Raw genomic sequence first — 9,531 nt, forward strand, 5'->3', positions numbered from 1 at the left:
GAAAACAAACAATTTATTGGTTTCAGACATAGTTTTGTACCCGTCTTAACCAAATAAGATTTATTATGTGGGCAATTAGAGGGAACTAAACCACTTGGTTCTTGAAGAATAAAAAAGGAGGAAAATAGCCAAACTATTTATATTTTTAAAGTTGCGCCTGGACATGATCAATCATTCTTTTGGGTCCTATTTTTATCAAGTACTTTGTCCCCTGCATTGATGAGACCTGGAGTCTATTTACACATTCTTTTTCCTTCTTTTTTTAAATAAACATTTTCTGTTAATGACATCAGAATGATAAAATTGCCTTGTTTTTACCAAAAAGCAAGCAACATAAATGAGAATAATGTCAAAAAAAAAAAAAAGCGGGCTTCCCTGGTGGCGCAGTGGTTGAGAATCTGCCTGCCAATGCAGGGGACACGGGTTCGAGCCCTGGTCTGGGAAGATCCCACATGCCGCGGAGCAACTACGCCCGTGAGCCACAATTACTGAGCCTGCGCGTCTGGAGCCTGTGCTCCGCAACAAGAGAGGCCGCTACAGTGAGAGGCCCGCGCACCGTGATGAAGAGTGGCCCCCACTTGCCACAACTAGAGAAAGCCCTCGCACAGAAACGAAGACCCAACACAGCCATAAATGAATGAATAAATAAATGAATAAATAAAAATTTGAAAAAAAAATGGTTAAGATGGTAAATTAAAAAAAAAAAAAAAAAACAACTCCACTGTAAAAAAAAAAAAAAAAAAAAAAAAAAAAGCTTAATCCTGCTTTTGGTAAATACTTTGAGAATCGCAAGTGGCTCATTTTAATGAACAAAAAAGACATCAGTAATGAATAAAATAGGGAAGGAGATGAGACATTGTTCCTCAATGTTAGAGCTGGTTAGAGCTGAGAAGTCACCTAGTCAACTGACTTAACAGATTGGGAAACCGAGGCCTCAGCAAAGAGAGGCCAGCCTGAACACATCCTGCAACTACTAACCTCAAGGATGAGAACCAGGTCTTCTACAGCCCATTCTGGCGATCAGCTCATCCCTGTTTCCCACCCATGTAACCATTCAAGGCCTGGAGCCTACATTTTTCTGACCTACTAATGTCTAACATGACACACACAAATGCCCCTAGTCACATAAAAATACACCTTCCTACGCACAGTGTATGAGGCACTTTGTGACTTTGGTTACCTCAGTCACAAGCTATGTACCATCAGTGTCCTTGTTATAAACTTGTTTTCTGTCCTCTTTGGGCCAAGCACAGTTTTGAGCACCTAGAGACAGTGGGTTGGTTACTGGGTCTCGCTGATCTGACTATGGAGAGAGCCAGGTACTGGGCTTGTGAGCAGCTTAATAACACATGGCTCAGTCCTCTAGCTCAGAAATGCAACTGAACAAACCAGGTTATAGTTACTGTTTATCTGCTCATGACTGAAGCGGATCATGTATTTCTGAATCTGGTCCAGTGCTTGACAACACTCTGTTACAGTACTGGGGAACAGACAGATTTTGTTCAAGGTTTAGAGTCTCCCTCCTCTGTTACTAAAGCACACCATTGAAAATGTTTGCCTGCATGTCTGACTTCCCTTGCAGACTGCACTCTGGGGCAGGAACCCAATCTCATTCCTCTCTCTATCACCACTGTCTGGCACAGGGAAGGTACTCAACAGATATTTGTTGAATGAACAAATGAATGAATAAATGAAGGACCAAATGCATGCATTCGCTGATAGGGCCCATCTCTCTCTGAAGTGGCTTCCCCAGGTCTCTCCTTCTCCACCCTGTGTGCCCTGCACAATCTCCCCACTCCGCAGAAGCCAGTCAGACCCCTCAGCAGCCACGACTTCTCTTTGCAGAAGTACTTTTGAGAGAAAGAATGCAATTCTGGGAATAACAGCCCAGGGAAGTATTTTCTTAAGTCAAAAGGGAATTTGAGTTGGAAAACCAGGAAATTCTTAAATACCTGGGTAGAAGATCACAGCCCACTCCAACCTCTCTGGTTTCCACTTCAGTCTTGCGCTGGGTTTCTATTAAATAGTCCAACCTGCTTTGTAGTTCATTATTCTAGAGATGAGGAAAAAAGTACTTTTAGTAAAGCAATTACGTTCCCCCACAAATACGTATGATGCAATTTATATGTATTATCCGGATTTCCCCCTAGACACAGACATCTATCACAGTGTATTTATTAAGTGCCTCTTACACAGTAGGAATTGAAGAAATACATTGATTGAATCCTTACAGATAGAGTACATAGACATACATATGTATCCAATTTTACCTAAATGGAAACAAACAAAATATCCTACTCTATACCATTATTTGCTGCTTTTCCCCACTCAACAATTTGTTGTGACTCTTTCCATGTTTATTAGTTTTCTTTTTATGTCAACAAATTATTTTAATGGGTTCATAGCATTCCATTGTATGGATCTACATTATTTAACTAGTTTCTTATTGATGGCATTTAGATATCACTTTTTTTGCAATTATAAATAAGGTACAGCTCATGTTTTAATACTCCCTCATTAAACTATAAAATGAGTAAGTCTATTAATTTAGTGGGAAATACCTCTGTAACTTAATAATTAGTATTTCATAGGTGTGGAAAATTCAGAATCTCAAACATATAAAGTAGAACAAGTTCCTTGGGATTAAAATTAGCATTCTAAATAGTTTCTTTTCAGGCCAGAGCCAAACATTACATAGGTTGATGATTACAATTGGAAATTTGCCCCGTGGGGAAATGAAGGACAAGGGAGCAAGAGTGTTGAGGGTTTTGAAATGAAAATAGATGAAGTGTTGGACTTCCCTCGTGGCACAGTGGTTAAGAATCTGCCTGCCAATGCAGATGACATGGGTTCGAGCCCTGGTCTGGGAAGGTCCCACATGCCACGGAGCAACTAAGCCCATGCACCACAACTACTGAGCCTGTGCTCTAGAGCCCGCATGCCACAACTACTGAAGCCCACACGCCTAGAGCCCATGCTCCACAACAAGAGAAGCCACAGCAATGAGAAGCCCGCACACCACAACAGAGAGTAGCCCCCGCTCGCCGCAACTAGAGAAAAGCCCTCATGCAGCAACAAAGACCCAATGCAACCAAAAATAAATTAATTAATTAAATTAAAAAAAAATAGATGAAGTGCTGGTGCTTAAAATCCAAAGGCCAAAAACACACATTTAAAAAAATTCAGAGATTTTTGGATTTTTTTTTTAAGAAGTCAATTCTATATATTTTCTGTAATACTAGACTAAATTTTCATGAGGCAGTGACCATTAACTATCTTTCTGGCTGTATTATCAGAGCATGCGTGGTATGTAGGAGACACAAGATAAATATTTATTGAATAAATGTATATATGCTTTTAAAATGAGCATTTTATTTGCATAACTAGAAACAAATTAATAAGCATTTGTCTTTTTAAGTTGGAGCTGCAGCTAAGGCACTGTATTCTGAGACACTAGACAACACATGAAAGTTGAAAAGTTCTTTGGAAACAGAAGCTCATTTGTTTTGAAAGAGCTCCTGCTCTGAATGTCTGATACCAAGGTGCAAAGCAGCAGCTCTGGTACAAACTCATGTTCTGCAGGATGTAAAGGTCTAGGAATCCCTTCCGATAAATGGGAAACAGCATAAAGGAAGAGAATGCATTCCAGGTTCCCTAGCAGCTGACAAGCCATGACAGATCTATGGGCTCTGCATCTATCACCTGGTGCTCAGTATGGTAGAATGGTGCTGGCTAACTGCCAGGGGTTCATCACCATTTACACACACACACACACACACACACACACACACACACACACACACAGCTTCACCGAAAATATTTGAACTCTTCCATTCATATGGAAAGAGAAAGGGAGAAGAGGCCTGCCCATTAACAAGCTTCAGCAATCCTACTGTTTTATCCTTTCTTAATGTAGACTTTAATCATGAGGATTTCTTAAAATGCTGGGCTGAGTTCCTATAGTTAAGGGGCATAAAAGACAAGGTTAGCAAGTGTGCCCCAACTGGTACACAGTGAATAGTGGACTGGTAGCCCCAATTCCTTTGTACGCATCAGCTATCCACTGAAGCACTTATACAAAAACTTATACTCTTAAAAATGTAATACTATCAGTTAAAAAAAAAAAAACCCCAAAAAACCCTGAGTATGTATCAGGTAGTATGTAAAATCAGGTAGGGGGAGGATGTTGGCAGTTAAAGAAATAGGTCATGATTTGCAACCTTTGAGGCGCTCAGTCTTTTGCAGGTACAGACACCTAAGCAGAAAATCACAGAACAAAGTCACAAGTCCCATGCCAGAGGGACCTAGAGAATATTATGGGGTGATTCAGAGGGGATGCCTAACTCAAAATGGGGAAAAGGACTGAATTGTCTGTGAAGATTTCCTGGAATTATGCAAGGGGAAGAGAGTAAGGGAAACAAAAGGGATAAATAATCCAGAATTATGGAAACATACCAGATTGAGAACAGGCACCTGACTGCAGTATACAGGAGGGCAGGAGTTGGTTATAAAGGACTGTGTATGCCATTACCAAGACTCTACACCCAATCCTATAAGACCAAGGTCAAGATTTTATTTCAAACACTTGGGCTCCAAGTGGAAATTATATTGGAAGGAAATAAAACTATAGGCAAGGAAGATCAATCAAGGAGGTCATTGCAATTTTCCAGGTAGAGTGAGAGCTGCACTTCTAGTATATAGGAGTAAGCGCTTAACGAATAGATCCTCCTTCAAAGAACAGCTATCAACCTTGGACAAAAGATAACTGCTGAGGTCTTTAAAGACTCAACAAGGATGGGCAAGTTTTAGAGGGGAGGTAAAACTTGGAGCAAATGACAAGCACTGAATGGGTTCTCTGTGATTCATTTGTTTTTGTTTGCAGCTTTGCCCAAGAGCAGTACAGTCATGGTGCTGGCAGCACAGACACAGTAAAAATTCAATAGAAAAATCATCTTTCTGGTAGAAGAAAACCAGTTGGAGTCTACGGGATAGAAGAATAACCAGGGTTACCAAGAGTAAGGGGGAAGCCAAAAAGGAAGGGTCAGAGAAGACTGAAATTCTGAATTCTGTATATAAACTCAGTTCGAGTCTCTGGCAGACCCCTAAACCACATATGTGTGGGGCAAAGTAAAAGAAGTCTGCAGCCAAGGCTTAAAGAACTGAACTGAGATCTAAGCCATCACCCACTACATTATGGCAGGGTGCAATTGAGTCTAACCAGATTCTTTACCTTTTAAAACAATTACAAGCCTATTTTCCTTTACATCACTGATGGAGTAAAAAAAAAAAAAAAAAACCAGAAAGAAATAGAAAATGTAAATAGAAAACAAATGGTAACTTTAGAACAGAAAAATACAATGCCTGAAATTTAAAAATCACTAGATGGACTTAAGAAAAGAATGGATATGACAAAGGAAGGAGTCAGTAGTAAACTTGAGGACATAGAGACACATTAATAGAAATCAATCAAAATAAGATAAAGAAAATGTTGAAAATAATAAATGGAACTTCATGGAACTGTGGGACAATTTCTAAAAGCCTAACATAGAGATGCTGGAATCACAGAAGGAAAGGAGGGAGAAACTTGAGAAAAAATATTCAAAGAAATAATGGCTAGGAAAAAAAGAAAGAAAGAAAAGCACTTACATCTCCAGATTCTTGGGGGGGCAGGAGGAGAAAAGAAATAATGGCTGAAATTTTCCCATATTTGGTGAAAGACATAAGTATACAAATTCAAGAATCAGCAAACCCAGACAATAAATTCAAAGAGAAGCATACCTTGGCAAATCAGAGTCAAACTACTGAAAAACACAAAGAAAAACCTTGAAAGCCATCCTGTTACATATAGGGGAACGATAATTTGAATGACCAAAAGTTGCTCATCAAAAACTACGAAAGCCAGAAGGGAGTGAGTACTAAGAGAAAGAAACTGTCAACCTAGAACTCTATATATTTCAGTAATGAAGGTGAACTAGAGGCCTTACTTTCAAATAAGAAAAACTAAGTGAATTTGTCCCCAGCTGGCCTGCTCTATACAAAATGCTAAATAAAAGTTCTTCAGGCTGAAGAGAGATGATACTAGAAAGAAACTCAGATTTTCAGAAATGAGTAAAGAACGTCAGAAATAAATACGATATGAGTAAACATAAAAGATGATTATTTTCTCTTAATTTCTCTAAAATACCTATGACTGTTAAAAACTATAACAATGTACTGTGGGTTTATAGTATGTATAAGATACAATACATGAGATAACTCTAACAGCAGGGGAAGGGGTAGATAGACCTTATCATTCCAAGACTTCTACATTTTTCATGAAATGGTACAATATTACCTCTAAGTGGACTGTGAACACTTAATGAAGTATATTGTAATACCTAGAGCAACCACTAAAATATTAAAGACACAGCAAATGCCAATAGATAAATTAAAATGGAATTCTAAAAAATACTGGAATAATCCAAAAGAATGCAAGAGAGGGGAACAAGACAAACAAAACAAACCGGAGGGACTAAATAGAAAACAAATAATAGGGACTTCCCTTGTGGCACAGTGGTTAAGAATCCGCCTGCCAATGCAGGGGACACGGGTTCGAGCCCTGGTCTGGGAAGATCCCACATGCCACAGAGCAACTAAGCCCATGTGCCACAACTACTGAGCCTGCAAGCCACAACTACTGAAGCTCGTGCGCCTAGAGCCCGTGCTCCGCAACAAGAGAAGCCATCGCAATGAGAAGCCCGTGCACTGCAACGAAGAGTAGCCCCCCGTGCGCAGCAACAAAGACCCAACGCAGCCAAAAATAAAATAATAAAATGAAATAAAATAAAAAGTAATAAAATAATAATAAAATGGCAGACCTAAATAAATCCAGCCATATCAATAATAATTAAATGTCAATGAACAGTATACTTCAATATAAGACAGAATATCAGAATGTATAAAAAAAACCAAGACCTAACTATATATTGTCTATAGGAGATGTATTGAATATTTACCTTAAATAGAGAGACACAGATCAGTTAAAAATAAGTGGATGGAAAAAGATATACCATACAAACAGTAAACATAAGAGGGCAGAAAGGGTAATATTAATACTAGATGAAATAGACTTCAAGACAAAGAGTATGAACAAAGGTAGTGACCAACATTTCATAATAAAGAGATCAATTCATCTCCAAAACACAACAGTCAAAAATTATGTACCTAATAACAAAGCTTCAGAATATATGAAGTAAAAAAATAACAATTAAAGAAAGAGACAGTCTAAAGCCATAGCAAGGGATTTTAACACCCCTCTCTCAGCAATAGAGAGAAAAATTATACAAAAACCAGTAAAATAAATAATTTAAACAATATTATCAACAACCTAAATCTTATTGGTATTTATAGAACACAAAAAGAGCAGAAGACTTTTTTTTCTTTACAATATTCAACCAAGAGAAACCATATGCTGAGCCATAAAACAAGTCTCAATAAATTTAACAGAATGAAAACCATACAAAGTATGTTCTAGGACCATGACAAATTAGAAATCAAAAACAATAAGATACCTAAGAACACCTCAAATATTTGGAAGTTAAACAACACACTTCTAAATAATCCATAAGTCAAAGAAGAATCTCAAAGGAAATTAGAAAATATTTTGATATGCTGAATACAGCATATCAAAACTTGTAGGTTGCAGCTGAAGCAGAACTCAGAGGGACAGTTAGAGCTTTAAAGGCTTATATTTAAAAAGAAAGGTCTAAAATCAATGACCTAAGGTCTACCTCAAGAAGCTAGAAAAAGAAGAGCAAAGTAATACCAAAATAATTAGAAGGCAGGGAATATAAATATCAGAGCAAAACTCAATAAAACAGAAAACAGATAATAGAGAATATCGACAAAGCCAAAAGCTATTTTAATTTTTTTTAAAACAACAAAATTGATAACACTCTAGCTAGACTGATCAAAGAAGGGGGAAAGGGGACAAATGATCAATATCAGAAATTAAGGAGACATTAAAAGGAAACAGTTGGATAGCTATGGTGAAAAAAAGAATATCAATCCTTACTTCACACAAAACACAAAAATTAACTCCAAATGGATCTTAGATCTAAATTGAAAAGCAAAAATTATACAATTTTTAGAGGAAATCATAGGAGAAAATCTCTGTGACCAAAGATTTCTTAGGACACAAAAAGCAGAAACCATACAGAAAAAAACTGATAAATTGAACTTTATCAAAAATAAAAACCAAAAACAAAAATTTCTCCAAAAGATATCATTAAGAAAATGAAAAAGCAGGTCATGAAATGGGAGAAAATATTCACAGTACATATATCTGACAAAGAACTGGTATCCAGAATACATAAAGAACTCTTAGCAACTCAATAAATAAGAAAAGTAAAAACTCAGTAAAATAATGGGCCAAAGATTTGAACAGACACTTCAAAAAAGAATATATACAAATGGCCAATAAGCATTTAAAACATGCTTAGCATCGCTAGTGACCATGGAAATGCAAATAAAAACCACAATGAGATACCACCACACACCCTCTAGAATGGCTACATTACAAAGACTGACAGTACTAAGTGAGGATGAGGATGTGGAGAAACTGGAACATTCCAACTGCTGGTGGGAAGGTAAAATATACGACTCCGTTGATAAACTGACAGTTTCTTAAAAAGTTAAACCTATATCTACCATACATCCCAGCCATTCCATTACTAGGAATTTACCCAACAGGAATAAACCATATGTCCACATAATGACTTGTAATGTTTACAGCAGCTTTATTCACAGTAGCCCCAAACTGGAAATAACCCAAATGTATATCAGCAGGAGAATGGAGAAATAAACTGTGGAATCTTAATACAATAAAAAATATTCTGCCACAAAAGAATGCATATAACATGGATATATCTCAAATCCTTATGCTGAGTGAAAGAAGCTAGCTAGACACAAAAGAACACACAACTATATGATTCCATTTATACAAAATGCAAACAAGTCCAAAAAAGATCCCTGGTTGCCTGGGGGGTGAATGGAGAGAAGGACTGCAAAAGGGAAACAGAGGTCTTTGGGGAATAATGGAAATGTTCTATATCTTGACTGCAGTGGTGGTTTCACAGGTATATACAACTGTCAAAATTCATTAAATTATATACTTTTTTAAAAATTTAGGTTTAATTGACATATAACATTATATTAGTTTCAGCTGTACAACATAACGACTTGGTATTTGTACACACTGCAAAATGATCCCCACAGTATGTCTAGTTAACATCTGTCACCGTACGCTTTAAAAAGATGCAGCTTTATTTACATGAATTAATACAAGGTTGACAAGACAGAAAAAAAGATGATGAGAGCCTGAATATGGGCAGTAGGAGGAAATGAGAGAGGGACGACAGAAATACTTAATAAAAGGACAGGTGTTGATACAGGAAAGCAAGGACACTCCACTCGGAGTCTTGCCGACTATGACTAAAGAGCAGCCTCAGCTGGCCGCCTGGCCGTGCTGAGGAAGAGATTGCTTCCAGGACC

General features: G+C 37.5%; 1 protein-coding gene and 1 long non-coding RNA gene across 6 annotated transcripts in view; one reads left to right on the forward strand and one right to left on the reverse strand.

The window, feature by feature from the left end:
- LOC103007194 (uncharacterized) overlaps positions 1-9,531 on the forward strand; it is a 69,739-nt gene that overhangs the window by 40,822 nt on the left and 19,386 nt on the right. The window lies entirely within an intron of this gene.
- The window catches only part of MYZAP (myocardial zonula adherens protein), a 94,121-nt gene that overhangs the window by 16,511 nt on the left and 68,079 nt on the right, over positions 1-9,531 (reverse strand). For all 4 annotated transcript variants that reach the window (XM_007165936.2, XM_057543469.1, XM_057543470.1 and 1 more), the window contains exon 11: positions 1,953-2,053. In XM_007165936.2, the coding sequence (XP_007165998.2) occupies positions 1,953-2,053 (101 nt within the window). The remainder of the gene's footprint in view (positions 1-1,952; positions 2,054-9,531) is intronic.

Source organism: Balaenoptera acutorostrata, chromosome 3 (genome assembly GCF_949987535.1).
Source record: "Balaenoptera acutorostrata chromosome 3, mBalAcu1.1, whole genome shotgun sequence".
Lineage (NCBI taxonomy): Eukaryota > Metazoa > Chordata > Mammalia > Artiodactyla > Balaenopteridae > Balaenoptera > Balaenoptera acutorostrata.